At 42.3% G+C, this 18,237-nt stretch overlaps 2 protein-coding genes across 2 annotated transcripts; one reads left to right on the top strand and one right to left on the bottom strand.

The window, feature by feature from the left end:
• Nucleotides 1-494: 494 nt before the first annotated feature.
• znf341 (zinc finger protein 341) lies at nt 495-10,764 on the bottom strand. Its single transcript, XM_083920726.1, has 16 exons — nt 10,727-10,764; nt 9,837-9,947; nt 8,283-8,473; nt 7,602-7,751; nt 7,088-7,405; nt 6,690-6,873; nt 6,247-6,337; nt 6,047-6,137; nt 5,232-5,406; nt 4,685-4,935; nt 4,169-4,377; nt 3,933-4,029; nt 3,466-3,598; nt 2,121-2,232; nt 1,844-1,914; nt 495-1,312 (listed from the first exon to the last, which is right to left on the bottom strand). The coding sequence occupies exons 1-16, from the start codon at nt 10,755-10,757 to the stop codon at nt 747-749; spliced, it is 2,781 nt and encodes a 926-aa protein (XP_083776852.1). The 5' UTR covers nt 10,758-10,764; the 3' UTR covers nt 495-746.
• A 1,474-nt stretch (nt 10,765-12,238) lies between these two features.
• Nucleotides 12,239-17,366, top strand: e2f1 (E2F transcription factor 1; the record flags this gene model as incomplete). Its single annotated transcript, XM_083919340.1, is given in 7 exon segments — nt 12,239-12,539; nt 12,858-12,957; nt 14,244-14,463; nt 15,005-15,176; nt 15,286-15,399; nt 15,496-15,778; nt 17,125-17,366. Coding segments are annotated over 7 exon segments (1,383 nt in total). The 5' UTR covers nt 12,239-12,287.
• Between the last annotated feature and the right edge of the window lie 871 nt (nt 17,367-18,237).

The following is an 18,237-nucleotide window of genomic DNA, read 5'->3' as shown; positions in this document are numbered from 1 at the left end:
TAATGAAAAAGGATTAGGCCACAAGACAATAAATAAGTTCTTAAATAGCACACCCAACCTATGAGTTAGGTCGTCCTAGGTAATCCCAGCAGCAGGAATTAGCCTTTATGAGCCCCTTTGTGGACCTGATGGATGGCAAAATTTGCAGCCCCCACCGATTTGGACCTGTTAATCTTTACATTATTACAATGACATTTGAATAAAGACCTTTACTTTTTGCTCCGACTAGATGGTCTCAGAAATCTAAGAAGATCTCTTACCGGAATAGAACAAGGAGAGTTGAGGGAGAGTGGATACACTAATAAATATAACAAATGTCAAACTGATCATACAACAGAAGAAGAGTATCGGACGGTGGAGTTTTACTCAAAATTCAAGAACATTTATATGGACACAAATATACTTGAGACTCAGGTAAACTTAAAATAATTTAGTTTTTGCTATATACAATAGGATAATTGCCATTGCGTTTGAAATGACATTTTAAATGAGCCACTGTGGCTTAACTCGCACAATATTTGTACATAAGAACATGGAAAAGGTCCACTGGTTAGTTTGGCAATATACAGTAGATGCACCAGGTAACATACTTCTACTTTACAGTAAAAGTAGAGTATATCATTAAAATTACGTTTTAATTTAAAACAAACATTGAAATCATTTCCCCGACTTTTTTGAAAATGATAGTTAGCTCAGTTTGTTTGGTCAATGTCCAGGAAATGTCCTTCCAAAGATGATGCTAAAAACTACAAACATGTCTGCTGCAAACAGTTCTGGTCATTGCTCTGAATGTGCTCCAGTGCAACGCCACCGTCTTCCATCCCGTCCTCTTCCTCTTCTCTGTCCACCTGTCCTTCAATGGTGGTGATGGTCATTGCAGCCCGACAACCCTCGTCAGTACTCCTCCCCTCTTCCTCATCTTCTCCCTCGTCTTCCTCATCCTCCTCATCCTCGTCCTCTTCCTCCCCCCCATGTGTTTCCACCTGCTCTTGGCTGCTCTTTGAGCTGTCGTCGTCCTCCTCTCCGTCATCTCTCCCGGCCCCTTGCCTCCTCCCGTCATCCTCTCCATCCTTCTCCTCTGCTACCGGCACTCCCACATCCTCGTCTCCCTCTGCCTCTCCATCTTCAGTTCCTGTCCCGTTTCCTGCTGCAGGACATTTGTGATCTCTGTAGTAGCTCTGTCTGGTGAATCCCTTGTTGCAGTTGGAGCACCTGAAGCGGTAGTTATCTGTGTGAGACTGCTGATGCTCGAGCATGTGGGCCCTGCGGCTGAAAGCCTTCTGACAATAAAGACACTTGTAGGGTTTGATACCTGGAAGAAAGCAGAGTTTAAAGGAATCAGTGTTATAATGCCATTTGTTGTTTTTGATATGAATGGAGTTTACAGAGTTTAATGTTATGCTTTTGTAAAAATATTGAAAAATGAAGTTTCAGTGGTACAACAAATCTTGAACCGAAGGTAGAAATGAGGGTTTTCGTTTCCATTGTGATCAAGATTTCTGGATATACATATGCTGTATATATACATATATATACTGTATATGGATAGTGCGACTTGCTTCTGCTCATGGAGGAATTGTTGGGTCTCTGTAAATCATAAATTAGTGTCATGTGATAACTTTTGTCATGATTTGGCACTATAAATAAAATTGAGTTGAAATGAATCTGTTCACTGATTTATATATATATGTTCAGTTCTCAGATATTCTGTTAACAAACATACATAAATAGGTAAGTCAGTAAATAATGTGGAAAAATATGTTTCATTATTGCTACGACTTATCGGAGCAATATTCTGTTATGTTTGTTTAAATTCAAACGATCACTGTAAGTGTTCACTCACCAGAATGTGACAGAATGTGGGCCTTGAGTTTGTCTGGTCTGTTAAATTCTTTGGTGCAGCCCACATGTGTCCTGAAAACAGAACAAATGCATTCAATTAAATACCTTGTAAGAAGATCTGAAAGGGAAGAATGTTAAGACAAAAAAGTAAGAAGAAAGGGGTAAAGAGGGATAAATGTAAGAAAAGCTAAAAAGGTTTTTTATGATAAAAACAAAGAATCAAGGAGGGAGGAATTAGTTAAATAAGCCAATGGAGCTTTTCCATTGGAGAGCCTCACCTAAAGGGACACTTGTATTTCTTGAAGGGTTCGTGGATGAGCATGTGTCGCTTCACTTTGTCCTTCCTGTTGAACGTTGCCTCACAGAGGGAGCATTTGTACGGCTTTTCACCTGGAAAATATAATCAGCAGCAAACTTTCATTAATGACTTGTACAGTTATCACTGTTGAAGGATATACGTATATATGCTGATTTAAGAGTAGTGGTTAAAAGTATCACATTAGGTGTTATACATTTATATTAGTTTTCATTGTAATTTTCATGTGTTATGCAGACAGTAGGTGCTTGTTTCTCAGCCTTGAAACTACCGTGAGAGTGTGTGCAGAGGAGAGATAAAAAGGAGTTGTGTAGCAGTCAGTAGATAGGGCAACTACAAGCGAAAGAGCACTGAGGCCTTCAAGGACACCGTCTGTGGATGTGTGATATTTACTGGGCCTGCAGCCTGACAGATGTGATTCTCCGTGGTGACATCTCCAAAGATCTTTGTATTCATAAATAACTTAAGCTTGTTTGTATTTGTCCAAACTGATCACGTCTCATCAACAGATCCGGGGAGGATGGTTCACTGCCTCAACGTCACCTAAATCAGGGCTGCCCAATCCTGCTCCTGGAGGGCGCCTGTCCTGCATGTTTAAGGTTTCTCCCTGCTCTAACACACTTGAGTCTAACTATTTTCAAACCTGTGACGAGCTTCATCTGCTTGACAACGAGCACATCATTAGATTCAGGTGTGTTGGAGCAGAGAGAAACCTAAAACATGCAGGACAGTGGCCCTCCAGGAGCAGTTGAGTTACACTCGTGGGAATGCAACTCAACGTTTTTGTTCTGGCAAGGTTTTATTTAGCCTTAAATACACCATCCAGGGATCTTTCCCTGCTATAAAAAGGTCTGGCCACAGTTTTTTTTATCTTATTTTGAACACAAATTTACCTCTGCTCAATAATTTGGATTATTATTGTTATTTATTAGGGCGGCAGTAGCTCAGTCCATAGGTGACTTGGCTGGGACCTGTGTGGACCATGAATGGAGCGTGGACTGGTGGCTGGAGAGGTGCCAGTTCATCTCCTGGGCACTGCCGAGGTGCTGTTGAGCAAGGCACGGAACCCCCAACTGCTCGGGGCGCTGGTCACTGGCAGCCCCCTCGCTCTAACATCTCTCCATTAATTGCATGTATATAGGTCCTGTGTGTGTATGTGTGTGTAACAAGCAGGATCGGTAAATACATTTTTTAGATTTCACCGAATGGGCTTAGTGCGGTACCTTCCAAAACATGGCTTGGTTATTTTTTCCATACAAATAAATGTCAGAGGGACAAATAGACAATTTAGTGAAAGTCCTTCTGACCTGAGTGAATACGTGTGTGCAGTTTGAGGTAGTGCTCTGTCTTGAAGGCTTTCTTGCAGATCTGACACTTGAACCTCCCTCCGACGCCATGAGTGGGGAGGTGGCGTCTGAAGTATCTTTCACACGGGAAAACCTGGTGGCCAGGAAGAGATCAGATCAGACATGAAAAACAAAAGCCTCAAACATCTGAAACCTGAACCAGTGCAGTGACAAGCTAGCATGTTAATTGTTCGTATTAATAGATGCATGATCTAGTTTCATATGATACCAATACTTTCACTCTAGCTTTAAAACTGAACTTTCTACTCTCAAGGACAATAGGGTCAGCCAAGGATGGAGTTTAAGAGGTTATGGCCATTATATTAAGAGTCCAAATATGACTCTAATAACAGCTAAGGATGCTGGCTCTTTACATGAGGGTCCAAAGGTGTATAGTTTGAATGTATTCACATCAGTGTGTATAGTACCTTTTGACAGTGTGGGCAGGGAAAGTTGTGCGAGGCAGTCAGCAGATGCTGTTCCAGTGCCTCCTGGGTGGAATATCTGCTTTGACACTTGACACACCTGACGTGACGTAAAAAAAGTGCTGTTTCTTACGGTATAAGAATAATGTACCAACTACAGTAACACACCAGTTATAGTCTCTTCTTGAGGGGTGTAATCTATCTATTCTTTCCTCTGAGGCTGATGTGATTGCGCTCACCTGTAGATGGGGGTTTCCTTGCGTGTGCTCTGCTGTGGGCAGAAGCAGTGGGAGTACTGGTGGACTCCCAGTTCAAACAGTGAGGGGAACACCTTGCTGCAGAGGTGGCAGCGGTAGGTCAGCTGCTCCTGGTGCGTCCTGATATGCTCCAGGAACTGGTCCAACTTCTGGAAGGTCTGGGAGCAGGACTTCAACACACACTTATAAACCTGCAGGGAAGTGAGTCTGGTTATTAATCTTATCACGTAAGAAATAAAACAACACACAAATACAGTGTTCATGAGTGTTTAATCTCATTTACTTCAAATTGAGTATACATTACCTTACTGCACACTATGTTCTAATGCATCCCCTTTCATGTAGTTTTGTGTTTCCCATCTTACAGGTAGCCACAGCTTTTTTAAGTACTACTTTATCGTTGTGTGGCTTGATGTAAAGGTGGGAGACACTGAGCTCTTCTGTCAGATAATCAATCACATGAGATAAAAAGTAAGCAAACATGAACTCTGAACTCACCTGCTCCTCTTTGTGCTGGGTCAGGTGAGACTTGAGCTGGAAGTAGGTCTTAAACTTGCTGGCGCAGAACTGGCACTGGTATGAGCTGTCTATTACAACTATCTGCGCGGCCTGAGCTTGACACTGTTGGTCCTGGTCGGACTGCACCTGCATCTGTATCTGAGGATGCCCGTTCTGCGTTGTTTCTCCTTGGCTGTCCTCCGGATCAGCCTGAGCCTCAGCCACACTCTCCTCCAACTCTCCTGGAGTTTCTGTAATCAAGCATTGTATTGTAAGAGCTGGAACCGTAAATCTGATGTCAGATCTGTAGCCTTATTACTTTTACAATTAGGATCAGCGTTCAAAAGTACAACTAACCTACAGCTCAATAAAATACAGAAGATTTGGCAATGAAGCTAGGAATTATTAGTTTTAGACAGGTGGACCCATAGACTGTATCATATATGCACGTAGTCTTTGTTGCCAAATAACCAGGCAACGAAGTCTTTGTGTTCATCAATATAATTTACATTCCATTAATGAACGTTAGGGTGTAAACCGATAATACCTCTTTGAACTACTTCTTCTGCTTGTGTTTGACAGCTCTGCTGCTGTGACCCCTCTTCTGGTTCACCTTGCTGCTGCCGCTCCCCGCCCCCCTCCTCCTCATTGGAAGACACTGGGACCACCTTCACTGTGATTGGTAATCTGGACACTGTGCTGGTAACACCCATAGGCCACACCTTTAAGATCAAGACAGTTGGTATTTTTACTGTGTTCTTGGCATTATGCTGCATTTACATCTTATGGGATGAATCAAATGGAGTGCTTTAAGACACATTTTACCAACATGGCACATTTACTATTTTATGCGAAACCCTTGCCCCAAATAGTCATGGTCTAATCATGGCTTAGACACTGCAGGCCTGTCCAATGTTCAATTTCTCCACATGTACATGGAGTTTACAGGGACTTTGGAGCATTTCAGCATTTAAAATTAAAAAATACAAGCACCAAAGTGTAAGGAATAGATTAAACATTGTGTTTGTGTGCTCTTATGTAAGCGGAACATGTCAGCATGCAAGGCATACTAGCTTACTAGCTACAGTAATAGCTTTCAGGGAGCATCTTCTACTCTGAGGTTTCAGGTTACATTCAAAGAAAAGCTCCATTCTCAATAGCATTCCCACTCTGTTTTATTTCCCACTATGAGGTGCTGAATGCCACTGTAACAGAGTTTGGATTGCAGCTTCCCAGCATCCTAACAGGGTTTTGTCTAATCTTACATTTTTCCTTATCAAACTTATAATTGTTGCCTTAAATTTGTTATTGGTTTGTACATCACACAAATTATGACGATGAGTGAGGATGTGTCTGTGAGACCTTGTGCGTCTGCATGTGCTTCTTGACGTTGGACTTTTGGGCAAAAGCTCGGCCGCAGACGATGCACTGAAACGGTTTCTCTCCTGTGTGACTGTAGAAAGAAATTAGAAGCCGTTACTGATAGAGAAATGAATCCCTTTCTTCTGGGTTAAAGTCTATTTTTAGAAGGGTACAATCCAGCATGCTGGCCAGTAACTCACCTTCTAATGTGCTGCTGAAGATCAAAGTTCTTCGAGAAGATTTTGTCACAGAAATTACACTTCAGCTTTGGGACTTTTCCTTTCAGCTGCTCTGTTACGGATTGAAATTTGGTGAGTGAATATTTATCCAAAGGTCATCGTCGCACATTTCATATCCATTGTCATTACGTCGTCATGTGCAGTTTCATGAATTAATAACTGCAGCCTATAGGTTTTATAACTGATTAATACTTGTTTATTTGAATGCATTTAGCAGAATGCATGAATATGTAATCTTTAGTGGTGGAATCTGTGGCAGTAGTGGTAATAAAGATTTGTAGGGTTTCTCATCTACATGTTTTTTCGTTAGGTATGAAAATAGTCAAAGGTAGAGAGAGTTTATGAAACAGCACAGACGCAAAAAAACTTAATAACAATGTTATTTGATCTTTTCCCTCACATACCTATGGCTCCATCAGAGGTTTTCTTGCTACACCTCGATCGCTTGGGGATGATGACCTTTTCAAAGTCGGCCAGCTCTGTCAGGTTGGTGGTGATGCTGCAGGTCTTTGTTTTGGTGCCCTGCTTCCCGGGGCTGTAGACAGGAGGCGTGTTGAAAGACTGGCTCTCCACACACTGACTTGGCACCTGATGGAGACACGCAGGCTCAGTGCTTTGTCTTAGACAGCTATTGAGTTTCAGTCTTATCTGATCATGTGACTTAATATTATTTTCTAACTCATTTCATTAAGAGTTTTATTTGATATTGTTCGTTCAGCCATTATGGCCACAATCTCTTCAATTAAATGGTTCATAACATATCTAATACTGAGATGGTAACCAAACAGCCAGCTTTACTCACTTGTACAGGATGGAAAGGCTGCAGACCCAAGGTGTGGATCTCTGCACCACCAACCCCAGCCATATGGGGCAGTGTGCTGTACACCTGGACCACTGAGTTGCTGTGGCTGGCCGGGACCTGTGAGGAGAGTGGCTGCTGGGTGGGCTGTCCAGCTGGTAAAGGGTGGGCCGCTGCCTGGCTGGAGGGCAGCGCGTGGGAAGATTGCTGCTGCTGCTGCTGCTGCTGCTGCTGTTGCTGCTGGTGATGATGATGGTGGTGGTGGTGGTGATGATGGTGCTGCAGGTAAGATACACCAGCTGTGTGCATGCTCAGGTTACTCTGCAATACAGAAAAAGAAGCAGGTGCATTTTATACCAATGCAGCAAAATGATTTATTTTATATTGTACGATCAGAGTGACTCAGAATGGACATTTTCAGCTGTCCCAAATTTGCTCTGAAATCATCTCGCACTTTTGGTGATTTTAAAGGGACGTACAAAAGTGACAGCTACTGTGTTATGTCGTGCTGTATTACCTGTATAGGTGCCTGCATGGTGGCCATAGGCTGGTCGATGGAGGTGAAGGCTGATATAGCCGACATGAGAACATCGTCACTGACCAGCACGTTGCCTTGGACCAGAGTGTGTGTCAGAGGGGAGGGAGGGACTGTGATGTAGGTGGACACCTGATGTAAAAGTGGGGAGTAATACACAAATATATGAATAATATAAACACAGACAAGTAAGAAAGAATGCATGATTGTGTAACCGTGTACGATTGTTACCTACTTTTCTAAATACTGTCATCAAAATGTGAAATAATAAGACTACGTAATGCATAGTTTTATCTTTACATATATTCTTTTTCTTCTTATAAGACTGCTTTCTTTTACAAGAATCCAATAACAAAATATTTCTAAAATGTCTTTGTTGTGTTTGTTTTAGTTGCTGTTTCCCTTTTTGTATTCTTGCTTTGTTGCCCCCAGATACACATCCACGTACTGTACCAATTATTCGACCATCACTTGTTACCTTCTTTTTGCCATCTGCATTTACAAGCGTCCCGGTACATTTGTGGTCTGGTTTATATACTGTATGTTTACAAATAATCCACTAAATATTACCTCTCTAAACTACTAACTGATTCCCCATTAAATGAATATTGATGAAATACTGTGTCAATCAAACCCTCATAAAAACACCCTAACTATCCTCACCTGTCTGTTGGCAGCAGTCTGTGGTCCAGAGCTGATTGAAGGGACCGGTGTGTAGGCATTTGTGGAGGCCAAGGACACTGTTGACAGGGAGGGGACGCTTGACTGACACTGCTCCCTCTTGTGTGTCATGAAGGCTGGCAGAGAATTGAACTGTTTCTTACACTTCCCGCACAGGAACACGTCTTCATCGTCTGCAGAAAGGACAAACATCAATGTCAATTTATCTGTATGTATTTACATATTGTATTGTATTGTATCTCCAATTAATAAAACATAGCAGTTGTCTATACTCCATTATTTTAGGTCCACTGAGCTACACAGCTGGATTTTGGAAAAAAGAGCACTTAGGGGATACAGTGTGGGGGTGCATTTTACATTTCAAGCGGTGGCAAACATGATTTGTTTGGAATAAATAGAAGAAAAGCACGGCATCATCAAAGAAGGGCAGTGCAGAAACAACACAGCAAGTCGAGGGAGCATACAAGGGCAATGTCACTGACAGCACTGGACGTTCAGCCTCTCCGGGACTGTAAAATGAAGCCAACGCTGAAGTGCGAAAAACTGCAGTTCATCGAGTGTCACCGAAAGAGAGTCAATCCCCATAGACCTCCATGTTAAAATGCCCAACTTTACAGCATAAATAAAGACCTTTACATCCAGGTACAAAAAAGACCCCAAAAAGACTTTTTATTATTGTTAATTTCCCTGTTAATGACAACTGTAACTCACATGTTTACATTAAGGATTATAGTTATGCATGATTAACTGTGTGCATGTTTGGGTGACAGTTGGGTTCTATCACAGGTGGCTAGCTAACACTGCAGGCTTTATTTGCCCCACCTCAGTTCCATCCACACTCCACCTCTTTGCCTATTTTTGAATCAGCTGAGAGTAAGGCAGCGCCAGGCAGTGCCACGATGACGACCACCCACTTTGAGTTCAATTCTGGTTCTTTTGAAACCTATGGTTGATGTCACGGAGACCACGTCCATATTTCATACAATCATGCTTATCACATGAGTGACTTTGCACCAGACCCCCACTTCGTCGAAGCCTTTCAGCAGTAAGCCCACTTGGCGACTGGCACTTGGGCAAGAACACGGGAGAGATACACCCACTCTTCCACCACAATGAGGTGTCACTTATGAAGGGATTGTCCTAATCGTGCATAGCAAAACCGCTATGCGTGTTTTATTTATGTGGCACACGCACAAATTGCAATACCATAACATCAGTGAATAGTTTGACTGAAGTACTAAAAAGAAGATATGTTAGTCAAAGTCTGTCATTATTGTCACCAAAATTTATAAATGCAATGCAAATATGTGTATATAAGGAAATAAGAGCAGAGCTGCCATTTCACACACCAATTGCCACATGTTTAAAGAGTGGGGCTACTGTTTAAGACAACCTTATATTTCTTTAATTAAGCTGATACTGTGTTATAGACTGTATTCCTTTACAAAACCAGTTCACCGGCTTCATCTCCTGTAGGCTTTTTATTCTTCCGTTTTGTTTGGTCATTATCACTCAGCTGTTATTTACTGTACATACCCAGTGACTGGATGGTGGACGTCCCAGAGACATTCTGGTTGTTTGGGTCAGGAACTCCACCTTGGCCATCCAGCAGAGATTGGACAGCCAGCACTGTCTGGTTGTCCATGCCTGAAGAGAAAGGTGAAGAGGAGGGTGGAGAAATACGCATTAAGTTGCATGCAGCAAAGCTCCATTGTATTCTTGGTACTCAAAAGATATATGAAAATATGAATGTAGCTGAGGAATCTAGCGAGCTGCAAGGGAAGAACAGCATCTTGCATTGGAGATGGAAGGGAAACATTGGGGGGAACAGGAACAGGAAAAGATTGTTAAGCTCAGAGTCTTGTAAACAGTCAGATGTAAAATAAAGCATGCTGTCAGTCAAGACTAGCAGGCATAGCAGCTTTATAGTGTGTCTTCCCCAGTCACTTTAGCTCTACTTGATCTTGCAATTTGGGAAGAATGTACAAAAACTAATAATAATAATGATGATAAATACCCCAGGGGAAACTAAAATGCACTATTAGCCCTTATGGCAATAAAACAGTGTGTTGTCATCAAAAAGGCCCTGTGCAAAAATGTAAAATACTTTCTGAATAGCAGGGAGGGAGTTCATCTTTGTATTGCCTTGATATAGAGATGAGAACGACTTATAGTGAACACTGTCCACAAGGTGTTTACACTAATCAATGTGTTTGTTTGTTTACAGTCATTGTCACTCTTCCCTCTATGGCATGTTTTGCTTGTTATACACACACACACACACACACACAATAACATTATTTCATAGTGAGTTTTCAGCACATTCAAATGGCCCTGGTATAATAACGTTGTTTGAACACACGTTATGAACACAATGACGTTTTATCCTAGTCTCAATTACGTGGTTAATAACAAATTATTCCTACCTTCAAGCACTTCAAATATTGCTTGCGCCATCTTGTAGCTCCTCTGTTGCCCGATAGGCGCTCGACTGACAGTGTCTGTCGGTTAAAGCACCTACCCCCAAATCAGGAAATTACAACGAAGACAAGAAAAACAAGAATTTAGAGGAAAAATGTGCCTATTTAATGTTCACCGAATAAAATTACAGCTTTTATGAACCTATCAAAATAATATGGCTGAGTTTTCTTGTTGCTTCAATAACATTTTCCTGTGTGACTAAGGCAGTACGTTTTTTTTCATGGAACCTGAACGCACCTTTAGATCGTTGAATCCACGCTCGATTAAATGACTGACAACAGTTTACACCAATCAGAGCCCGTCTACCCCGCCCTCCGGAAAGCGCAGCCTTTCGACCAATGGTAACCGTCGGATTTAAGCACGTGTCGGTTTCGCGGCAAAAAGATTTCGCGCGAAAACTGTCCGACCCTTGTTTAGATGTAGATCAGCTGGGACAATAACAACAATAACGCCCGATAACGGGGTCGGGAGGGCGCTTTTATAAATGGACCTCGCCCGCTGGGAACAACCGAAGGACCCGCGGCTGCTGTTTTAAAGGATTCGTGTTTATTTCAGCGGTTTATTTCCCTACATCTCCAGTATTTTCAGACTGCTTCCTGCGTGCCCCAAACAAAACGAGGGGGTTGAAGAATCGCGGCTAATAAATCAGCTAGCATGCTAAGCTGCCCTATATTTTCATATTCAACAATATCTTGGTATCACTCCGCTGAACTAACTGTCGCTTTATTACATATGCTCTTAAACATGCTTTGGCGTTGTGGTAATGCCTTCTGCATGGTAGATATTTTCTTTTGATAGCTCACTCCTGGAAATCTGTTATAAAGTTTTAATATCCATTGAACTAAGCCCCGTCTTATTTTTAAGGATAAATATTGTGTTATAAACTTAAATAGCTGGTTCGTGGGCCGCGGCAGGTTGTTTGTTCACTTGTGTCAGTCTTTGTTGTGAGGACACAAGCTAGCTCGTTAGCAGGGCTGGTAGTTGTGTTAAGGACAGTGTGAGCAGGCCTCGCGGCTCTACTGTACTGCCAGGACAGATGAAAACAAAAGATTAGCTTGCTAGCTCGCTAACCTCCAGTATTAAATGCTGCCACGGCTCATTTTCAACTCGAATATATCCGCAGCTGAGACGCAGAGTTGGTATGCATATAGCAATATTATTTTATTTGCCAAATTTCCTGTTTGGCATCATATCCTGTCTTGTTGTTTCGCCACATGCTGTAAAATAGTTCTAGCAGCTAGCTTATTACAGGTTATTTAAGTAATATTCTCAGTTATAAAGCGTGTGTAGTAGCTTGTTTATAAGCATTACAGTGGACAAGAGAGAAACTTCGTAAGGAGATGTTCCAGCTGCCTTTGAACGCCTGCAAGCAAACTTTCAGAAAGTTTCATCATTGTTACTTATTTCACAGAGTGCAGCAAATCCAAGTGGGTGTTGACAGTGAGGGTGTTGTTTTGTTTGCGACCCCTAAAGTCCAGTGAAGGGGTACTCAAGTGACACACTGCAATGTCAGAGACTCTGATAACAGGGCAGACATCAGAGGATCTGTTGGCTGACTTTGAGACCCTGCTGAACTCTGGGAGTATTGACCTGAGTGAGAACCACCAGATAGTGATTATCACCAGCCCCAGCAATGAGGGTATCCACCCGGCCACTGCCCCCACCAGCACGGGGGAAATCCTGCTGTTTGCCACGCCACAGGGCCCGGTCGATGTGGGCATCCAGGACAAGAGGCGACCGGCTCTGGGAAGACCTCCGGTAAGGAGAGCTGTGGGGAGAAGGGGGAGAGATGCAGGTCAGAGAAAGTGAAAGAGCAACACTGGAGGTGGTTAGCTGAGGAGTTTTCCTTTAACATGATGAAATGTTAACACAAATGGGCCTCCGCCCGCGTTACAACACACAGTTCATTCACCTGTTGCTTTAAGACATTTTGCTTTTCATTCAGCAGGGGGTTTCTCTTTAGGTTGTTTTGGCTTTGCTTTCTGATTATTGACATTGATATTTGTAGCATCATGTAGTATGCTTATGGTAGTTTTGACAATTACTTTATTTCTACAACCGTTTGTATTTCTTCAGGTAAAGAGGAAGTTGGACCTGGATAGTGACCATCAGTATGTCAGCACCACTCGACCGTCCATAGGCCAAGCATCACCCTCCACACCAGCCCCTCCCAGAGGTACACACACACACACACACACAGCTTATTCCGCTAATTTTTCTGTCATTGTTACGCAAAATTCACAGCAGAAGCAACACGTCAGCATGTGAGCATGTGAAACTCTGACCTTTGCTACAGACGCCATTGTCCTACAAACAGCTGTCCCTTTATCAGCAGACAACAGCCTGCAGACTTGTAGTTGTCTTCAGCCGGCTGACTAGTATCAGAAAAAATCGTAAAAAACTATCGGCCTGTTATGACAAAAGATCGATACGAGAAGACGGCAGCCGTTATTATTTATTGATTGATTTATGTTGTGTTCTCCCTCTTATTGACCATGATCAATCTGTGGGGTTCAAAACATGACGAAAGAGCTTTGAATGTTTGCTTATGGTGGTCAGACCTCACAACATGCACAACAAACAGAAAATATACTTGGAGTGTAAAAGTCAGGGCTTGTGTTTTGTAGTTCTTCATTAACCAAACAGTCTTGGTGAAGTCATTGTATTTTCACTGCAGTTGAATCAAAGGGCCTCTGTTTTAACTTCACCAATAATTTTGTAATTTCTGGAATGTTTGAAAATTACACAATTTATCAGATTTGTACCGGGTAAAAGTGAGACAGGCTCTTTCATCGTCCCCCTGAGACTCCATTAGTACTGAAACACTCCCAGAGTAGCACCAGACTATCCCAGTGTATCTATTTTTATTTTATTTATACAGGTTATCTCATGGAGACACAGGGTCTCATGCTCAAGATAGACGGAGACACGACAGCAATAGGACACAAAGTTACAGACAGACAGGACAGTTATACAAAGACAAGCTAGGACACACGCCATAAAGTGATAAGTACCAAATAGTTCATTTAAAAACTACCAACAAGAACAAGACATAGACCCTGTCAGACACTTTCTCCAGATTTCTTAAAAGGAGTTAAACCAGTAGAGAAACTTATTTCTCAGGTAACTCAGAGGTGTATCTGACAAAAGAACTCTAGTTTAAAGTGATATGTTATTTATGCTTTGGGTGGCTGATAAAATCAAAGTTATAAGCAATAAACTGGAATCAGAGCTTGCATTATTTGTTATTACATTTAAAAAGTATATGAGTATTACACTTGGAAATAGAATTCGTTTTTTTAATTAGTAATTGATTTCTTCCGGGACTGTTTTGATTCCTCTCTTGAGTTTGAATTTGCTCTCCTTCACTGCTGCCTCAGTCTGTGCTTGAGGGGCGTAGTTTTTAAGGAACTAAACCAAACCAAACCAAATTTTTCAAACCCATATGTGTTCCCTTTCCAGTTCCCCGAACCACAACGGAGAAGTCACGGTATGACACTTCCTTGAACCTGACCACCAAGCGCTTTCTGGACTTGTTGTCCCAGTCAGCTGACGGCGTGGTGGATCTGAACTGGGCCTCGCAGGTCTTGGATGTCCAGAAGAGACGCATCTACGACATTACTAACGTCCTGGAGGGAATCCAGCTCATCTCTAAGAAGTCCAAGAATAACATTCAATGGCTGTGAGTAGGGATGAAATGGTTACACGTTTCATCATAAACCGCGGTACGATTCCTGGCATATTCGTAGTTTAGTATTAAAGTGTTAAATTTGAATTATCGTTAAAACTGTGTATGATTACCACACACAAAACTCACGGTACATACTGCAGCATCAACCAAAGTTAACAGTCTCCCAGATGCAGGCGCAGCAACGTGGGTTTTTTTTTTGTCAGTGAAGAAATTACGGAAGGCAGTTTCAGCCTTCTAAGAGAGTTTAAGTATGAAGTGTGGCTGCGTTTTGGTTTTGGTTTTTGGTTTAAATGAGAGTGCTGAGGGAAACTTGACCAATGATAGTCACCATGTCTGCAGAACATGCAGAAAGAAAATTGCAGCGAAAGGCTGTTATTAGTGCATGGCACAAATACAGTAAATAAAAAACATGAATTTCAGTCCAGAGCAGGCCGTGCCTAATTAAAGCAGTGGCATATGAAAAAGTGGCTTGGAAGTAAGGCTTGAGGTCCATAAATCAAAATTGTTTTAAAATTTCTGTCTTCCCCTGTAGTGGTAACCGAGTCGACGCAACATTGGTTTCCCGCCAAAAGGAGTTACAGAGGGAGGTGTGTGACCTCACAGAGGCTGAAGAGCAGCTGGATGAGCTCATTTCCAAATGCAACCTACAGCTCCGACTGCTCACAGAGGACCCACAGAACAAGAAATATCCTTTTCACCAGTTTTAGTAACCTGTTTAATTTTGCCAGCTAGCATAGACAGCAACGCTTTGTCTTGGACTCTGTCAGTCAAGTTGCTGCTATATTGTATTCCTTAACCGCTGTGTTCATCACGTTGGGCTATGTGCGCTGCCAGGACTTAAGAGAGTCATTTGATTCCCCGGATCAGCTGGTCATGGTGATCAGAGCTCCACCAGAGACCCAGATGCAAGTTTCAGAACCCAGCAAGGTACGGGCCTTGGAGGTCATTCAGCTGTTTGAAACGTGTTTACTTTGAGGTTGTGAGGTTTTCACCTGGCGGTGCATATTTGTCTACAACTCTCAGGGTTACCAGGTGTCGCTGAAGAGTACGAGGGGTCCAATCGACGTCTTCCTGTGTCCAGAAGACAACTCTGGCGTCTGCAGCCCCGTAATAGGAAGTAGTCCCTCCAAACCCAATACTGATCCCTCCCTGGTCAAGCCTCCCACACAACCCACAGACCAATCACAAGCCACAACATCTACAGCCGCCCTGGAAGTGGGTTTATCGTCACCAGCGTCAACGTCATCCACAGTGACGGCAGCCTCCCAGCAGGACCCCTCATCACTGGTGTTAGGTGGTGACACAGGTGAGTGTTCACATTTGTCAGGAAACACATTTACATTTAGAAAAAAATGTATAAAAATGTTTCCCAGAATAGTTAGGGGTAGCTGAACAGCAGCTTTGATCAACATTAATTAATGACGGTTATAATGAATTTGTGATGGCAAAAAGTATCAATAGAGCCTTCTTAAGCCACTCCTGCTGCATAATCCACTTGCATGTGCTCAATGTGCTCCAACATTTAAACCTTTGCCAGGATGCAGCTTAATAAACTGAAAACATGAATTGTCTTGAGTCAAATGAGTCAAAAGCAGATAGATACTGTGTACGTCTTTCCCAGTTGGTAAGAGGTGCTGGACCAAAGACCGCATGTGAGCCGTGTGCTAGGTGTTCTTTCATTCAATACACACCGACTGAGTCTATGTCCATCAGTCAGTAGCAGTGGACAGCGGCTGGCTAACCGGCCTTTACCAGGCTGACTGAACCAAAATAATAATCCATAATGTATGGAAAGAGATCAACAGTGTTTTTGTATTAATTTATTGATTTTATTTCTGTGCCCACCACAGTGAGTGGGAGGGATCTGCCTGTAGTGACAGACACAAACTCACTGACAGACTGGGAGCCTTGATCAATCAATTTAGACGCGGTTAATATGTTAAAACACTTATACAGGGGTGTATTTGTGCAATTACACTTACACTAAAAAGTAGACTTGGAGTCACTGTGGATTGATACATTTAATACAATCGATTGTTTCGTGACGGCCGTCAAAAACTCTTCTAAAAACGCTCTCAGTGGGGATTGGCTGTCAGTGATTTAACATTTGTCCAAGACTACCCATCGTGCTGTTAAGTTTGTTGCTGTGTAATAGAGTGTGTAAATCACGCACTTCCACCATCAAACTGGCTTTTTTAAGGGTGGAAGTCGGTAAAATCCAGTGTACGGCATTTCTCCGGTCGCGCGCTTAAAAAACGGCCAAACCATTGAGTGTGGATCGCTGAACACTCAACGCTCTCCATCGCCACCATTTTGACTACGTAGCGAAAGAGGCGGGACTGAAATTCAAACTGGAAAATGGCATTTAATAATTAATTTCAACACAACTATTATGTGCAGCTCCTTCACACTCTTGTTGTTTGTCCCACATTGTTCAACATGTAAATTAGTAGTTCAATAGTACTTTCACTGTAAGTAATGTTAAAAATACACAGAATAAAAGTATTTTGGGCCCTGACATGTCAAAATGTGTTTCTCTACTGTCTCAAACACAAAATATTTTTATCTGTGTGTTCTTAATGACCTATTGCTCTATTTCAGCAACAACAAATGTTACCGCGGTTCATTGTTTTCTGACACTTTCTGTAACAGAGTCCCTTCTTGGAGGCGACCCGTTCCCCAGCCTCGGTGACATTCCCGATTTTGACTTCTCACCCCTGTCCTCCTCTGACTTCCTGAGCGGAGATGGCCTTCCTCTCCCATTAGACGGTTTCATCAATCTATCACCCCCCCACAGTCACGACTACCACTTTGGACTGGAGGACCATGAAGGCATCAGTGAACTGTTTGATTGTGACTTTGGTGACCTATCGCAAGTTTTGGGTGACAGTTAGATGAAGAAGACGAGGAGGAGCATGTGGGCTTCCAGGATTCAGGACTTTTCCTCTGTCCTCTGGGGCTTCTAAGAGAGGACTGGAAATCAACATTTTATGGGCAATTTTTGTCAAAAATAATCCAAATTTAATGTTTTCAGTGTGCAGTGTGGGGAAATGTTGTGTGTAGTAATTACCTGTGATCCCCAAAACCCAAACTACAAAAATCTCAGTTCCCAAATTTGTACAGCACATTATTAGCACTTCTCTTTGGCCATTTAAATTCTAGACCGAGACTCTAGCTTTAGTATAGCTATTTAAATTATTTATATGAATGTTATTTTGTACCAAGTGCGTTTTGTTGTTGTTGTTATCGATAATGTTTCATCCAAGTGGTTTGTGCAGGTGTTTGCGTGTTGAGTGTGGACTCATAGGACTGGTTTCCTTAACGCTGATTAGCTTCAATGCTACGATTCATAAGGCTGGTTGTAAGAAGTCTCAGTCTCGAGGGGGGAAGTTTGCATCCCACTGCTGAAGCCGCTTCAATGAAACCAACATTATGAGAAGTGCAGATTGAGTGCTGGGCTGTCCAAAAGCGTCAGTTTTCACACTGCATTTCGTTTTTTTCCACAATGATTGAAGTCATTAGCGCAAAAGTAAAGGCTACTCCGTCAATTATTCGTTTTTTCTGAAACACTGGAATCCTGACCGACTGGTTTCTCTAACACTCGAGGTATTATTGACCCAATTAAGTGACAAGATTTGCACAACGTTCCACAGTCTCCTACAGTGGATTAACAAGATTTTGTAATGAATAGCTAAAGGTTCATATTTAGTTACTCTGCAAACCCTCTGAGCAACAGATGGGCAGCCTGTATGGGGCTGTATATAG

This window comes from Echiichthys vipera (assembly GCF_963691815.1).
Source record: "Echiichthys vipera genome assembly, chromosome: 9".
In the NCBI taxonomy this organism is placed as follows: Eukaryota; Metazoa; Chordata; class Actinopteri; order Perciformes; family Trachinidae; genus Echiichthys; species Echiichthys vipera.
The sequence above is the reverse complement of the archived record's forward strand: the minus strand, read 5'-3'. Positions and strand labels throughout refer to the sequence as shown.

Bases quoted from the DNA above. Each gene is read 5' to 3' on its own strand.
- znf341 (XM_083920726.1), bottom strand. From the start codon at position 10,757: ATGGCGCAAGCAATATTTGAAGTGCTTGAAG. The intron at 4,030-4,168 runs GTGAGCGCAATC...ACGTCACGTCAG, and splicing joins AAGGAAACCCCCATCTACAG to GTGTGTCAAGTGTCAAAGCA. The intron at 2,233-3,465 runs GTCAGAAGGACT...TATATTTTCCAG, and splicing joins GCACACACGTATTCACTCAG to GTGAAAAGCCGTACAAATGC.